This window comes from Bacillus rossius, chromosome 15 (genome assembly GCF_032445375.1).
Source record: "Bacillus rossius redtenbacheri isolate Brsri chromosome 15, Brsri_v3, whole genome shotgun sequence".
NCBI lineage: Eukaryota > Metazoa > Arthropoda > Insecta > Phasmatodea > Bacillidae > Bacillus > Bacillus rossius.
In genome coordinates, this window is record NC_086342.1 from 10,167,986 (window position 1) to 10,186,261 (window position 18,276).

At 36.0% G+C, this 18,276-nt stretch overlaps 1 protein-coding gene across 1 annotated transcript in view; it reads left to right on the forward strand.

Moving 5' to 3' along the window:
- Positions 1–18,276, forward strand: part of LOC134539720 (membrane frizzled-related protein) — a 529,102-nt gene that overhangs the window by 209,318 nt on the left and 301,508 nt on the right. The window contains exon 2 of the mRNA XM_063381959.1: positions 14,130–14,174. Within this exon, the coding sequence (XP_063238029.1) occupies positions 14,130–14,174 (45 nt within the window). The remainder of the gene's footprint in view (positions 1–14,129; positions 14,175–18,276) is intronic.

Sequence of the window (18,276 nt, forward strand, 5' to 3'; positions counted from 1 at the left end):
TTAAAGCGCGTAGCTATTCCAGCTTTCACATCTACGAATCCCAGCAGATGAAGGAAGACTTGGGAGGGGCTACTACGGACCGCTGACAGTTCCTCGACGTTAATGTCGTCTTCTTGCCCCGTCTCGTGAGGGGGGGAGGGGGGGAGGGGCTTACTCGCTTCGCGCCAGCAGCAGGAGACGTATGAAATACGTTCTCCTCTTTTCTCGACCGAGCCACAAGGACGAGTGTATCCAACGGGAATATTTCATTCTCCTGCGTTCTTTCCCTCTTCCGCACTCATCTTCAGTTTTTTTCCCCCTCTCCTCTTTAAGTTTGGAAGTAGTTGACATCTTCACTCGAAAAAAAAGGGGGGGGGGAGAGGGAGATTATAGCCCGGAAAAAAAAATTTCTTGTGGAGATTCCACGAGAATATTTAACCATCCTTCTCTCTTCTCCAGTTCCTATTGTCGTGTGATTATTATTTATTTTTTTGGTGAATGGAACAGTATTACACGAAAACAACTGTATCACTTCGAAATAGTGTTCGCAGTATTACTGGGTTCGGATTCTTACCCGGGCAGTTTCATGCTTTGTGTCGTCCAATAGTTAAAAGTTATTTCTAAACCATTCCTAGTAACCACGCATATAAATAAGCTTAATAAAACAAAATATAATTCCAATTATTGAGTATACGACTAACTTTTTCTTTTGTTATATAAAAAAATATTATACCTGAATGAAACATCGATTAAAATATAAAATTATGTGCCAATTTTTGTAAGCAATAATCGGTAATATCTCGAGAAACCTATTTCATATATACAAAAATTACCATAGACATGTGTTGTTGAAAGTTACAATATGTTTATTTTAGTATTATAAATTATTTCTTGGCATTTGGTTTTTAATAGAACATTTTACAAAAGTACAAAAGTTTTTTATTTTTCTGCGAATATAACAAATTCTTGAATGTTAAATAGGCGGTTTGTTGACTTTAAGCACTTGATATAGATAGACCATATGCTATCTAGCATTAAATTTATATATACGAAAAATTATTTTATCTTTTCACGATAGACTAAAAAATAAATACTTGCCCCTTCTGCCACGCGTACTCATTTTATCTGCTTTGTTAATTTTTTTTCGTTAAATCTTACAATCTCTATTTGTAATATACTAACAATACAAATCGGTTCGACTACGTATATTTTGCATTTTTTTTGGCATAAAATCTAGGAGATAAAATTGTTGTTAGTTTTCTTTATGATTTTATAGGCGAATAACTTCTATTTTACGTATATGAACGTAAGAAATCAAAATTCAGACTGTGGAGAACACGGGACCAATGAGAAACACTTGACCAAGCGTCTGTTAATCCAGCCGGCAGTGAACATGTGGAATTGCTCGAGCATGCACAGGACTGTACAATCTATCCTAGCTGTCAGCTTACCTGTGAATTTTTTTAAGCCCCTAGATATATTTTACCCGAAGGCTAGAATTCGTAGTTCTTCAGTCGAACAGTGCGAGTTATCCTTTGTTGTTTCTCGCCTGCATGAGCCACATACGTAAAATGGCGACTCCAGAGCTTAAAGTATTTGGTGTTTGGCTATTTGCTAAGAGTGAATAATTTCAGGATGAAGTCCCTCTCCAATGGGAGTGCTATTTAAAATTCTAAAGAAGGGACGTGAAGGTGGTTAGTTACAAGACATAAAATGTGAGTATTGTATTTAGTTACTAATAGCTATACGTTAATTCAAACGTTCTGCATTACATATCACACGGTGTTAAACTGTAAAACATTGATACAAAATAATTGTTCTAGTTACTAAACAAAGTAGTAAATTTTATTGTTTAAAGATTAATTCGTTCCAACTCAAAATAATTTCTGCTGTGCACAAAACTTTCCTTTCTTGTTCTTAATTTTTCGCTATTGCAGGTGTGTAGTCTTCTTAAGAAAGTTTAACCTCCTGTCGAGCAATTATAGTAAGTTTTTCAGCTTGTAGTTGTTCAGTTAGGACGTTACACTTTACGAAAGCCATTTGACGTCTATCGATCTGTTTTAAACCGATACATTTTAAAATTATTTTCTACTCAACTTGCTAGTACACTACCCCAAATACAAATTATTCGTAACAAGCAGCAAGCTTCGTTTTGGTTTTAATTTTGTTAAAACTTCAAATAAAATATGTTGTTTTTTAAGCTCGTACTGCCGTTAAATTATTGGCGATATATTTTACCATAAAAATATTATTTTCACTAGCAAAAATATTTTATATAACACTAGTCTTTCTGTAAAACGTCTTTATATTTCAAACTCAAAAGTAATTGATGAGAAAAATAACAGAATCAGCCAGAATTACAGAGCGTTATGTATGAATGTCATTTTTTATATTTCTTACTTGAAATTATATTTTGACATTTTAAAGGGCCATTAATTAACAACATTGACGATTTTCAAACAACGTAGGTCTAACAATTTATATCTTAGCACTATCTCTTTTTTTATGATCGCGTAGCTACTGCCGTGGTAGAACAAGTAGTAACAATTTCTCACGATAACGGGTTATAATCATCCAATAACAAAATGTTCGTTAAGTATTGTTAGCTGCAGGCACCACGTGTAGATGGCATATTAACGTCAGATACTTCTTGATTAGTTCTCTGGGGGGAAAAAGGGAGATGCCAATTTTTTTTTCCTTCTGGTAGATGAAAAGTTCTTGCGAGGAGACAGCTGCAGACGACACTTGCACTCAGACTTAAAATTGATTTTCGATATCAGGCCACTTTGGCGTAGTTGATAAAAAAAAGGGTTTAATCTTTCTTTATTTGCTCTAGTAGACAGCTGAAGCGAAACGTGAATATAAAAATAATTACCTAGACATCTGAAAACATAATTAAAATGATGTATGGAGGAATTATAACTCTTCTTCTCAGAAGTGTACAGATTTGAACAGTAGAAACAAAGTACGCAAAATAAATTTATTTTTAAAGTTTGTGTTGCGAAAATAATCAATATAGTGTCACCATAAATAACTTAAATTTACTGATCGTTTTTAAAAATCAAACACATATTTTCTCAATTATTTAAACTAATATTTAAAAATTAGACAAAATGCCCAAATATTTAAGCTAATGGAGTTATGAATTATTCTATGTCTCTTTGTTTGTAAATAAAAATATAGTGTTGTACTAAAAAATATACCTTAGACGGACAACTGTAAATATTGGTTAATAATTACTTAAATTTAGTATATAATGTCTTGTTTCTCTTAATAGAACAATGAGAAACTCAGAAAAAGGCTTTGAGTTTTCATAAATAGGTTTTTCATATAAATAGGAATAATTTGGTTCCTGTGGTTTAGTAAGCAAACAGTTGAGATCGTGTTCAAGCAAAGACAACTAAGAGTCTTCACTGGTAGAGTCACTCACTTAAATATAAAACATAACTTAGAAGACTCTGACTTAAATAGCTTTTGTGGTGGAGCCTGCAAAAACATATAACTAAGTCTATACCATAAATTTCATCATCCTGTATATTCATTATTTGTATATTACATATGAATAAGCCATTGGCTAAGTGAATTATCGACCGGATTGTTAGTGGTCTACTTTCCATTTTCTATAAATTTATGACATTACATGTGCGCTGTGACTAACATTTCATCTTATGTTTTTCTCTCTTCCTCTGTCCTAAGCCACGGGAACAAGGTTGTCGGATACAGCACGAGGCTATCACTTTGCGCGTATTTGGGGAGGATAATATATATCTCTCTATCTGGGAATTTAATCTTGGGCCACTTACTAGAGTGGATGGAATACTGTGCACTCTCCACAGAGAAATGGCAAAGGCGGGGGTTACGAAGGCTGGAAATATGGAAGAGCATTTGGATCAGCAGCCCAGAACTCCACAAAGATGACCTCTTTGAAGAAAGTATTTTTGCACATTGCCAAACATAAATATATATATACTGTAACTCAACGTAAATATCAAGTGTCATTTATTTTAATTTGGAAAACAGAGGCCTAAATTTAAATGTAATTTCCCCCCCCCCAGATATAATGGGATGTTTTTCAATCACAATATTTAAATCAGAATATCGCTACGATGGTAGTTTCAATCTACACATACGAGATTATTTCTACTTTGGCTTTAGGTAAAGCCAAAACGTAGGAAGGTCTAACCAATTTCAGTTTATATCCCGAAACCATTTAATTAAAAAAAAATTATAATCTACATTACTTTACGCTACCAACAGAAATGCCTTGCAACCTATGGCGAACCATGCTTCTATCCCAGTTTAATCCGGAGACTAGTGATGCAACGAATGTCAGTTTTTTTTTTAGGTATTCGTGAATGCAAATATTCAGTTTTCGAATCCTGGGTTGGTACGAATCGTTGGTGCGACTGACGCTCGCCCTAGCGTCGCCCGCCGGAACTACCGGTGAAGCTACCACAACACAGCCACTGTTCACATCTTATTCCGGGAATTGCCGAATTGACCCGAAATAAGCCTATATTTTGTTTGTTTGATGACAGATCGAAAACAGGAAGAAGTTAATAGTGAGGTTAGAGTGTGTTTAGTGATTTTTTAAGTTGAGTAGATAAAATCATAGTGAATATGGAGTTTTTACATTTTCTGACGAGCTAGATGCAAGCTGTGTTAAAAATGAATATTTGCAAAAAAAAGGAAGAAAAATAACGGTTATATAACAGATAGTTTGAAGTCTATGCATGATGAAAAGTTGATTATTTATAATACTTATTCTAAAGCTTGCTAACTACTACATAATTTAAAATATTGCCATAAGATATAATTGCATAGTTACGTTAGTTTAAAAAATAAGAAAAAACTTTCTAGTTAAAATGATCAGAAAGGTATTTTTTGTCTTATTTATTATTATTTTAGCATTTAAAAAACATATGATTTTTTTCTGACATTTATATTTGCAAAATATTCCCATGCATTTTGTGAATTGAAATGCAAATGTCAAGAGATACGCGAGTATCCGCGAATGCGAGTGCGAATATTCGCTAACGTCACTGGGTTGAAGTGGGAATGTTAAGAGGAAAGCAAACCCGCACCGCATGACTGTCCAGCTTGGATGCATAATGTGAAGGGGCACGTGAAACGTTGGAAGATGTTCCTCACGCGAAGTTCTGTGAGTAGAACGAATGATGTGTTTCGAGCATTCATTAGGTTGAAACGTAGACTTGAAGCCATTGTGCATCTGATTCACGTTGGTGATTGGATTACAGCGCTTTTGAGGACCCTGGACCAGTTATCAAACAAGGAGAATTAGTAGTTCTCCAATAACTTGTAAACTGCTAAAGGACTTGACCTTGTAGACCAATGAGCGCTCTATGAAGGTAATGGCCTAGCTTGGAGTGAAATGAATCCGGAAAGCAATGTCTCATCTACACTGTTAAAATTTTTTTACCATTAATACGCGAAGAACGCTGTATACAAATTATGTGTATTAGTAATTTTACGACTTTGTGGACACTGAGTTCATTTACTTTGAACATGAATCCAAAATAATATTCTTGGCATATCAACAAAACTAAAAAAAAAGGTTTTGTTATGTCCACAGTAAGAACACTCTTATTTTGTCCGTGTTTGTGTTTGTCTTTGTTTAGAACGAAACATGGAACTTGGAAAACGAAAATACGGCGTAGTTTATAGGACGATTAAGTTATTTGAAATTACGTTGTCTCTTTTGTTGTTTGAGTTAAATTCTTCGTGAAAATGTCCGTAAATTTCTGTTCTGTAATTTCTAGTAGTGTATGAGTAGAGACGCGAAAATTTCCCACATTCATTCGGTAGCAAACTACAACCCAAACTCGAACATATTTTATCCTTTGGTGATTAGCCCACAGGTTTAAGATCATGTGTAGTTATTTTCCAGTACTAATTGGTGACAGAATAACGTGCAAACAAATAAAAGCCGGTCAAACTTGGTATATGCCAATGAGCACACACAAGTGGCTTGAGTGCGTTAAGTCAAGCCCGTAGCGAACAACACATGAATGGATTTTGATTTAACGTCCTTCAGACATCAAGTGCATTAGAGACGTCGGGATATAGGCCATGGATAGAGTGTTGATGGTGTTGGATTTATTTTAGAAACGAGAACGAATTAATAAAATTGTTAGTATTAGTCCTATTTCAGCAGAAATTCCTTACTAAAATTTCAACAGTAAAAATTTCGTTCTTAGGCCGGCAAAACAAATATACATTTTTTGTGTTATTATAAGATTCCGAAGCACTGGTTTAAATTTTCAAGAAGTAAAATTATAAATCCAGTGAAGACCTGTTTGTCTCTTCGCTAGTAGGTATAAGACAGAATTAATTAAATTATTACTATATTAAGTCAAAACTGTCCATAATTGTCTTTAGTGTAATTTTATAAACAATCCAATTCAAAGATAACATATCAGGGAGCTTTAATGGCAACCAAATCATAGCTATCACCACAATAATCTACGGAGATAGTATGATATGGAGAGGAAAAACAAATATTTATCACTGGTGCCCCAAAAAGGATTTTATTTTTTTGGGCAAGCGAGGGTACCCCGAGAAACCACACAGTCTCACGGTTACGTCAGCCAAGATTCCGATTCACAAAAATAATTTGGGATCTGATCCTACTGAGAATTAAACTGTAACTACGTAGGTGGAATGAGAGATATTTGCCTACTTTTCCACTGTTGAAGAAGAATACGTAGGTTAAAGTTTCGTGGATACGTCGAAGAATCGACGATAAATTTTAGACCACAGTTGTTGTATCAGGAAACAATTGTTACGAATTGTTTACCCAAATGCATTTTAAATACTCTCCGGCTAAGAATTAGTTATGGGGAAACACGGACAGTATTACGATAGTTGAATGCTACTGTATTATCCGGATAAAATTATCCCGGTGTTCCAAGTTTTAAATAACACTCGGTGAAACAGGCATTTATATATAAATAAAACAATTTGTCGCTTAGATGAATTATTCATCTTGATATCGATAAAAGTGTGCTTTTTACACCACGACTGACTTATTTTGAACAGTATAACACTAAAAATAATTTCACTAAACGATAAAAATAACTGCTTCTGAAGTAACTACTAGGGATTTTGTATCGGACCTATAATTATGTATATTTCTCAGCATCACCTTTATCCTAAAAAAATTGGTTGTCTGAAAAGTCGGTTTACGGACGATAGTTTAACGTGACAACGTCATAACAAAACATTGATTAAATGATTCCATAGTTTTATGAATAAAATTGAATCATTTTTATTAATTTATCACTATTTTGTATGGATACAAAGAAGAAGTGAAATGAAATCTACAATTTAATTGATAAATTTACTTTTATTTGCACTCATTAATTAAAATATGTTAATTACTTTAACGAAGAGATTATTTTAACTTTAACTTTTATACATGTTTGTTATTTAACTTCTCCCAATCTGTGTTCTTCTGTTAAGGATAGGAGGATGATAGGAAAAGTAGGAAACGAATGGGAGTGTTTGAAGTTTAATGTGCCTCGAAAAAGTCAAATCGATGGTTGTTCCGATCGAGTGGAAGAAAGATAGATGCGGCGCAAGCGTACAATGAGCGTGACGGGACAATGTGCGTAACGGGACAATGCGTCATCCTTTTTCGTGCGTGCAGCCGGCGTTCATCGATTTATTAGACGTTGTCACGTCAAAAAAAACAAACAATTAAATTGATGATGCACGATAAAAATCTGCGATTCACCCGGTGAAAGTGACACCAACAAAAATAAAAATGCAATCTCTCCGCTCGAAGCTTCAAGGGAGAAGCCCTTTGTAGATGAATTATTACGTACTGCAAAATCCCTGATCTTCCACAAACGGAATATTTGATTAACTTGGCTCTTATCACCAAAGTGGCAGAGGTTTTTTTTCTTGCCATCGCGTGCCTTACAAAGACTCGAGTTAAGCCCACACTGCATGCGGGATGTGCTCACGCCCAACAGGGTGTGCGAAAATTCAGTGCACGTAACAGCAGCGCCCTCTATACTATGTTGCAATACTTAAACACCATTCTAATAAAATATTTACAAACATCATATTGTGTTATTACAAATGCATTGTGCTTTTTTATTTTGTAAGCAAAATTTTACCTTAACCTTTAACACTATGTGGTATCTGCTACGTGTTTTAGGTCAGGGAAATGTACGTAATTACAATTTTGGCCTTGCAATATTTTTTGGCCACTCACATAAAGCCAATTTCTACAGTTTCACTTCAAAATTAAATGATAAAACAACTCTAAATCTGTGATATTACACTCATTCACAGTAGCTGTAACAATTTAGGTTTTAAATATACCATAAATTATAAAATGGTTAGTAATTTAGAAATGAATCATATGAAAATTATGTTATTAGCAAAAGTCTAAAGAACAAAAAATGTGAGCGACTCTTTTAGTACTAATAAGAGATGTGTAACATCTAACCTTGGAAACAAGCAAATTCACGTGTACTCGTGTTACAAACACTCTTATAATATAGATCTCGGACACAAAATATAACCTAGAATTCTATAACATAATGTCAAGCGCAATTAATATACAAAAATTGTGTTTTCGAATACATTTCTTGACGCGAATCACACGTCGTTTCCGCACCCGCCGCAAGAATTCGTTGTTGGAGCAGCTACGTCAACTATTGAATCATTAGATTAACAATATAAATTTGAAACTGTATATTAAAACGGCTCCAATAAAAGCAAAAATTAAACTTGAAAAAAAAATTCCTGCTTTTGACCTGATTTTCGACAAGGATGTTTATATAAATACTACCCATCATTTTAAAATTCATTTAATTTAATGAATAATCCTTGATAAAAGCGAGAAAAAATGTCAGTCTTGGAAAAATAATAAACCCTTCGGCTTTGTAACTAATTATCGACAAGGAATTTAATTATTTATATAAGGGGCCATCTTGTTAAAATTCATTGAAACGTTGAAGCAATAATGTTTCCCTTTGGCTTTGTGAACTTCATCTCGCGCCATCCGCCACAGATGGCAGCACCGGTGGTTGCACATTTGCATTTCACGCGACTTCAGTTCCATCCACGTAATCACTCCTGCCAAATTGCCCTAAACCGAGGGCTAATATGATTGCGCATAAAAAAAAAAATTTGCAGCATGTTGGGCGAAGCGACTTCTCCCGGATGCTGTACCAACATCGGGATATCTGGCACAGAGTCTACGTCGAGGGGAGTCGCGACAAATTGCCACTCTGGCGTTCAAAGAACACCACGTGACAGCTCACGTGTGCGGTAATAATTTACGAATCATTCCTGTTGTGGGGGAAACGGGTGGGGAGGGGTCGGAGATATCCGAACAGTTTCGGGACGAACGATGAATATTTGACCGTCAGACAGGAGGGAAAGCCAGTCTCTCTCTCTCTCTCTCTCTCTCTCTGTCTGTCTGTCTGTCTCTCTCTATCTGTGTCCCAAAGGCCCGGATTACCAACGAGAGAGAACCCCTTTTGACCCGCCGCGAGCTGACCCAAACCTACCCCATACCCCCCTTTTCGATCCCCGTGAACAATGAGCGCCATTTTACCCGTCCACACCATTGTTACTCGTCGAACCAGCTGCGCGTGCAATGTCCTGGCTGTGTGCGTTGGGCGTTCCGCGGGCTTTACTCGGAGTTTGGGGGTAGGGGGGTGGGGACAAGGCGCGCTGGCCAATCAGAGCCCGCGGCAGAATGGAGCCCGCTGGTCACTGGATGACGTGGTTAGAGACTCGGCGAATTTGCACGGCATTTGTCACGGGAGAAATTTCGTGCAAGGACCTGAAATGTGTAACCACCGGTGATGCCATCTGTGGTGGATGGCGCGAACCAAAGTTAACAAAGCCAAAGAGCAACTTTAGAACATCAACTTTTCAATGAATTTTAACAAGATGGCCTCTTATTTCAATAAAATTCCTTGTCGATAATCAGTTTCCAAAGCCGAAGGGTTTATTATTTTTTACAAGAAACCTTCCCCCCCCAAAAAAAAACGCTTTTATCAAGGATTTTTCATTGTGTATTTTAAAATTTTCGTTCTGCAAATCGAGTGAATTGATAATCGACGCAGCTACTCCGGCAAAGAATGTCACATTCTAGCGGCGGGTGCGGAAACTACGTGTGATTCGCGTCCAGAAATGTAGTTGAAAACACAATTCGAAGTTTATATTCATCACGCTCGCGCATTCTTTTATAGAATTCTAGGTTAAATTTCGTGCCCGAGTTTCGTATTGTAAGTGTATTTGCAACAAGAGAACACGTGGCGCTACTTTTAAGATCATTCAGTACGATAGGAAACGTTTAATGTGGGTGTATGAAGGTCACGTAATTGTTGATTACCAGCTGTTAGCAGAATTGTATGTGGGTAAAAAAAAATGGGTGCGTGTGCTTAGGAACCCGCGTTAGAAGTAATACTTGCATGCAATTAAAAATACTAACTTTAATTTGACATAAAAATAATTAATAGAAATAAAACAATAAAACGACTGGTTGATTAAAAAAACTGTTAAAAAGTACAAATTCCAAAAAATTAAAAAGTTCAAATAAATACTCAGTACCTAATATAAACACGTGTATAATATTAATTATTTAATTTAGTAAAATAACGATAAATTTTAATGAAAAATAAATATTCTGAATGTGTATTATAATTAATAATTATTTTAAATTAATTAAATAATAACAATATATAATTATACTTAATTATACATACGAGAAAATAACATCACTTATATAAATACATTTGAAAAAAGTTTATAAAGACAACTTTTATCGCTAACATTCACAATAAATAAAAGTAATATCAAATGGCAATCACCGAGGTATAAGATTTAAAAGCACACTAGTATTTTATCATTCTGTCAATTTATTTTTGTTTAATGCTGCGCGCGCACAGTACAAATTCTCTCTCGTCATATTCCTTTTTTTTTTTTTTTTTTTTTTTAATAATCTCCCCCAAAGAAGTATAACTTCGAAAGTAAAAAAAAAATATAATGGATTGATGGTGAAAAAAGGATACAAACTATTGAGGATGTTAAAGGGGGAAGGAAAAAAAAAAATCTTTTCGCAGCTTCAAGAGGAATGCGAATGCAACAAGCGTACGTGTGTGTGTGTTTTAATTTTTTTAAATTTCTTTTTTTTTTTTCCCCGCGGCCTGGCGTATGTGACCGGCGCGATCAGGGATCCCTCTAGCGGCGATCTCGACCGCCGTCAACGGCCGTCGCAGCCTTTGTCGCCGGCGCTGCGCGCTCTCTCGCGAACTCCTATTGGCCGTTTTAATGGATTCCGTTTGTCCGGACCCCGACCCGGCCACTGGCCAGTTTACTCCCCCCCCCCCCCTCCCCCAACTGCCCCCCTCCACGGGCTTCACCCACGCTAATTCCTTTCGTCGGAGGCGAACCGTTAGAGGGTCCACCACATTCCGTTACTGTCCGTCCCTTCCCTCCCCCTCCCCTCATGTATTTCGCGCGCGCGAACACTAAACTGATTATTCATGTGTAGGGGCAGGCATTTTTCGCGAATAAAACTGAACGCCTATTAGATTGCAATTAGTTATGGTTGCGCTAGCAGTTTCATCCTTGCGATTGGCGGCTGTCAGCAAGAGACGTATGTATTTGCCTTATTTGACCCCGAGCCATTCAGGGAGCGTTTGCCTCCTCACATAAGTACTGTGATTGGTGTGCTGACGGCATGACATACACCTGAAAAAAACTCGACCAATCACGAAACACAGACGATGTTACAGTGTTTTAACTCTCAGTTAGTTTCAAAATATTTTCGCGAAAAAGACATGCCCCTATTCATGTGTGCTCGGTGGGTAAGGAAATCATATCCATTTCTTGCATACGCTGACATTTTTGTTTGTAAATGGAATATAAATGTTTATGTGAAATTACAGAGATACATAATTGTAAAAATTCGTACATCCACACGAAAAAAAACTGTACACAAAAAAATAGTGTTCGCAGTAATACTAAGTTCGCATTCTTTCCAGGGAATTATCGCACATAAGCGCAGTGCAACGAAATGATGGTTTGAAAAAAAAATTATGCGTGAATGCAACGCCAATTAAAAATGAATAAAACTTTGCGCCAATTTCCGTAAGAAATGCTCAGTGTTATCTCGAAAAAAAAAGTCTTTCATTCGTGCAAAAATTAACCGTAGGCATGTAAATAAAACGTTAGAATATATTTCTTTTAGTATTACATATATTTCTTGGCAAAGGAATTTTTTGTAATAGTACAAAAAAAAACTTTTTTTCTTCTGTATATCCTCCTCGCTAATATTAGCAAAGCTAACGTTATTTCGCCGTTCTCACTTCGGGCAAGGCTTCACTGTCCTATTGGTACCACAGCTGATTAAGCGTGTGCTTATTGGCTGTTGCAGTCAGCTGTGTTACACGTGATCTGTTCACGTTACTGCTCTCTGTTTATTACTTGTAGTCCAAGATTTGAAGAAAAATATTTGGGGCAGTCATAAACGTAAAGCAGACGTGTATCTACAAAAAATATTAATTGATACCGAATGAAAATGAAAAAAAAATTATCATATCTGAAATTATTAGCGGAAATTTCATTGGAGAATCATACTTTAATTATATATATATTTTTTTAACACTAGAAACATAATAATTTCTGGGTTTTTTTACTTAGTGCTTAGTGGAGGAAGGTATAAAATTTTGTTTTAAAAAATATAAAAAGAGGAAAATTTCCTGGTGAAAAGGAAAAGTTGATGAAGTTTTCAGTTCTTTAAAAAAAGAAGAAAAAAAAAAGGTAATGGAACGCAATTAGGCCCGAGCAGGGAGCGAAGCGCGCTTCCGTATCCGACGTTGTTCTCGGATGACCGGTGCATGGCGAGAGCAGCGCTGACTAGCGGTCGTATTCGTAAACACGGCTCGCCCTGCCTGCCGCCGACTGCTTCTCCCGCGCGAATATCGTGTGACGACCCATGGTTTAATTAACGGGAGTTATTCAATATGTCCCTTTATATCTAAGTAAGGCACCCATGTTTATTTTAAAGGACTAATATTATTAATATACTAAAGCATTGTTCAACGTCAGAGGCAAGTTTGGTTCGTATAAGGTTGGTGCTTGCATGGATAATAATTTCGAAACTCTATATTGCGGAAAAATGGCCTCCTGTAATAAGAAGCGAAACGATATAAACGAAATCAGTTAAAATCTACCTGTCACGCATCGTACAAATATTCATAGGAATCAGACTTTTTTTTAAATTTTTGCTATTATTTATAACTCTAAGATGGACGTTTTATAGTTTTTATTTTGTAGTTAAGTAAAATTAAAAATATAAATATTAATGTTGTTTTAATAATTTTTAAAAAACTTTATTTAATTAAAAATTAATTATAAGCTATAGCATGTGATGTAAAATTTTTTTGGTATAAACTTTTACAAAACCGTCCAAGTCGTCATTTTTTTTAAAATTTTAGTACTACGGTTTACAATTTTTTTTTAACCAATTAAACTTATTTTTACATTCTTGGACTTTTTATTATAAGATAAAGTTTTCCTTACTATAGCGGTAAAAATTATTATTTTCATGTACCTTAACTTATAATTCTGTACTATAATTTAGCAATTACAGTATTCCTAACTGAAATTATTTTTCATATTATGACAGAGACTATGATTGGTAAGCTTACACTGTGCTTCAAAAGAACAATATATTGTAATTGTTACGTCACTATATCGTAGCAATAAGTTTCACATGTTTTCACGAATATTGTATGAATTTACTATTAGCTTGTGGGCCGTAACCGCGTCAAATACGTAAAAAAAAAAAAGCTGAAGTTTCTGTAGATGTGGGTAGCAGTTGCCTGATGAGGTTGTGTGTTGTTTCCCCTACCATGAAACAACATTATCTGCGAAGAGCGTGCCTCCTGATTGGTTGGAGCTGTTGGCCATTCAGGTGCCATTTTCTTTCTGAAGGCCCGGATGGTTAATCCAATCGTGAATAAGCTCAACGTGAATGACTAGAGCTGCTGTGTAGTACCGTCTACAATTGGTATTTTATAGGTGACTTTTGTGATGTAGTTGTAAATTTTAAGCTGTAGTTATAACTGTGTAATTTTTTCTTTGTATTTTTCCAGTGATCGCCATCCTGTGTCTAACACTCTGCGGGTTGTTCGAACAAGGTAAGTTCGCATTTAGATTTGTATAGTAACTTTGTTAACTAATATTCGTACTCATTTAGTTTGATGTAGCTTTATAAAATAATATTAGTACTCATTTAGTTTGATCTAGCTTTATAATGTGACATTAATACTCATTTAGTTTGATGTAGCTTTATAATATTAGTACTCAGTTAGTTTGATGTAGCCATCTTGAATAATATTAGTACTTAATTATTTTAAGGTACAGATTAAAATATATTTTTATACTACTCACATGAGCAATAATTTCTTCTACAAAGGACAACTGCACAGCAATATTTCATGTCTAAATAAGCCACAAACTGTAATAAAATTGATCAAATTTTTTTATTTGAAACACGAATATTGTAAATCAACTCAGGCCAAATATGTATAAGCGATAAGTTATTAAATAAACGAGGGAAAATATGTCATCCCAGCGTTTGTGTACATCATCAAGTCTGAAACTGAGCATTATACTTCTTTTACATTAGAATTATAACATAAATAAGTCAAAATATGTAAGTAAATACTCATTTGGGAGCATTTTTGTTTATAAATAAAATACATAGAACTATAATAGTTTTTCTCAGCTTTATAAGAGATTTAGAGTGCATGTTAAAAGAGAAGCCAAGATTTCTGATATTGCATACACTGGGTGCTAATTTATTCTAAATCACACCCAAAATTTGAATCGAACCAAACATTAGCCAGTATTCACGAGATAAATACTACCCGAAGTATTGGTGAGAATGATTACAGCCAACATCTTTCGCACATTATGTTTGCTAAGGTAAGGCTGCCATAAGTTTGACGAATGTGATGTCACGAGACAGGACTAGAACGCCAAAAACATGTTACAAAGTCGTGTTTTATGCATTTGCCAATATTTGTCCAGGTAATATAGTGTTCAGGTAACTCGCTTCAGGAGGATCTGGGTTCAATTCCTGGATCATTTACTAGTGTTAAATGCAACATTGGGTTTTGCAGTATTAACATCATACCTACTAGATAATTTAAACGAAAGAACAATATATGCCAATTTTAGTGTACTTTGCCCAGTCGTGGAAGGACCGAAAATGAACTTCTAAGCAGTGAAATTGGCGCAATCAGTCTTGCAAAAATATTCATTACTAATATTTTCCTGTGTTTTCACTTAAAACAGCTAAAATCATGGGTCGAACACATGATATATAATCCTCTTGTTTTCCAACGTCAGCAACCAGTCTGTTTGTGCCTGACGATGGGAGCGGATGCCAGTTACCGAAACGTCGCAACTGTTCTGTCGTGTAAGCCTGCAGAGTCCGTATGTGGTGTTTTCTCTGTATGGTCAAGATTGTCTGTTTCCATGTCGTTCAAGCTGTTTTTATTCCTGTATTAATTGTTCTTTTTCTCGTCGTCAGCCAGCTATCTTCGTCTATGCTGTAATTATTTGTTTCAGACTGCGTTCCTTTGGCGGGAATATCGGTCGTCTATGGAATCTGGTGATGACTTGTTCTCTGTGAGCACAGTACTTATCTTTCATGCCCATTCTTTATGGGTTTACATGACAATCAGTGAAAATAGTAACGGAGTGTGTCCATTAAATTATTTTTAATCAATATTCACGATATGAGGGCAAATTTAAAAACAAAACCAATTTCAACTGCTTCTTCAGTAAAACTCCGGCGATAAATTCAGTAAAACAAAACTGTTTACTTAAAAAATGCGAATAACCCTATTTTAAGAGTGGAAACCGGCCTCGGTAATTGCTATTACATTTTAAGAACATTACAAAAAAATTCAGTTAGTCTTGAACAATGCAGATGATTTGATGCATAAAGTTTCAAATATGTGTCAAACTTTAAAATAACATGCAGTGGTTGATAAACTTGACATTCGCAGCAGCTCATAAACAAAAAAAAAAAATCTTGAGCGGAAAGATCGCGCAGTTTCCAAACCGTTGCGAAGCAGAGTTTAAAAACACACGAAGTTCGTTACGCACAGCTGAAACCTGGGACGTTAGAAGTGTTGTGTCTTCCTCTATCTGAAGGCTAAGTGGCCATCATCGTATTGATTTCAGTGTATTACGACCTGTTTATCGAAACTGAACAAAACACCCTTTACACTTATTAAAAATATCCTTTACGCCGGTGAAGTCTAGTACACTGTTAGAAATTAAAGTGAATTCACGGACTTTTCAAGGAAGAATTTTCACTCAAATAAACGGAGAATTCTCCATAATGTCAAAAAACTGAATCTTCGTAGGAATCACGCCGTATTTTGACTTCCCCGTTGCATATTTCGTTATAATGTTTTAAATGTTTCGCTTATACACCAAGAACATTCTTTGGATTCAAGTTCAAAGTAACTGACCCAGTGACCGCAAATGTACAAAGAAAGCCGTAGATTTACGATAATATGTAATCCAGCATTCTTCGGAAATTTAAGGTGAAAAAGTTTAACAGTGCAGACACCGGTATAAAATAAATATTTTTTTGTATAAGTATAAATGAGCTCTCAGTAAAAAAAAAAACAGGTCGCAATGCACTGAAATCAATCGGATGATGCCCTACTTACTCTTCTGCTAGAGGAAGACCCTTTCCCTGACGTCCCAGGTTTTAGCCGTGCGTAACCAAAATTGGGGGGGGGGGGGGGGGGGGTGTTTTTAAACTCTTGCTTTGCAACAGTTGGGCAAACTGCGCGATCGCTCTGCCAAAGTTTCCAGCCGAGAACTTGTTTGTTTCCGAAGTTAAGAGAATCGAAAACTCCGCCTTCGTGCTCGGATGATAAAATAAGAAAGAAAAGAGATAGCTCTTTTCAGCGTCAGACTAAGCGAAGAACAAAAGGATCATTGTCTGAACGCGCTACGCAAGAAATATGGAACGTTATTCGATATATATATTTTTTAGCGTTATACGCAAACGAAGGCTGGAGGCGTCAAGAACTAAGTTTGCGAGTTGTTACGCAAGGTACGCATGGTTATAGTTTGGGTGAACCACGTCACAAAACCCGCTTGTTGTTACAGCGCTTTAGTATGAAACTGCGTGAAGTAACAAGCGTTTCCCGGGCTTTAGGCAGAGTAATGAGGTGCCAGCTGTAGACGAAACTCCATTTAAGTTTCCCCTGCCGTAGACTTAGAAGCAGAGGCTCTCATGACGCTCCTGCTGCAGATGAAAGCCCCGTTGTTTAGTTGTTTACGACGCCCGGGTAGAGTTTTTGTCTTGCAATAGTCGTTGCTATGGAGACAAAGTAAGCATCATTGTTGAAAACGGGAACTTTTAATTTCTAATGCGCCCCCCCCCCACAACACCCCTTTGGGAGCTGATTTTCGTGAAATATTTTCTAAGCGGATGTCACGGTACCAAAAGGAATACACGAACCAATTTTTTTTAGTCTGTGAATCTTATAGAGAATACGTGATGAGTAGAGACCTGTAAAATTCGCGGATTCATTTCGCGATAGGATAGAGTCCAAATACTTTTGACATTATTTTGGTTCAGTGATTGGGCCACAGTTTATATGAAGGACTCTGGGCCAATGAAAATTCTTTAACAGAAGAATTAGCGAATCACGATCATTCCAGTCAACAGGTGTTACGAGTCGGTAACCAATCAGCAGATGTAATTTGCACGAGTGCATAGAGGATCATAGAGTCTATCCTTTAGGGATTTGAAATAGCGAATTTTACAGGTCTCTAGCGATGAGTCATTTAGTGTTAATTTGATTCATATAAATTTTACCACCTCATTTCACCCCTTTAGGAATGGAATTTCAAAAAATCCTTTCTAAATGCACCCCTAGGGTAATCAAGGAATATTTCTTCCAAATTTAAAATCTCTAGGTCTATCGGTTTAGGCTGTGCGTTGTCTGGTGCTCACGGTACTGTTTTACAGTTAAGAATAGAATATAAAAGACACACACATATACATACATACACACATATAATAAAACGGTGTGCATTATTAATAGTGTAAAGTTGAACAAAACGAGACAGACCACCTTTTGTTATCATTTTAAACACCACCGTTTTTTGAAAAATTCTAGTACAAATTTTGAACGCCTGGCAGGTACGAAACACGCACAACACTCGGTATGCTAAATCTGCCTTCAAGTCGGGTTAATT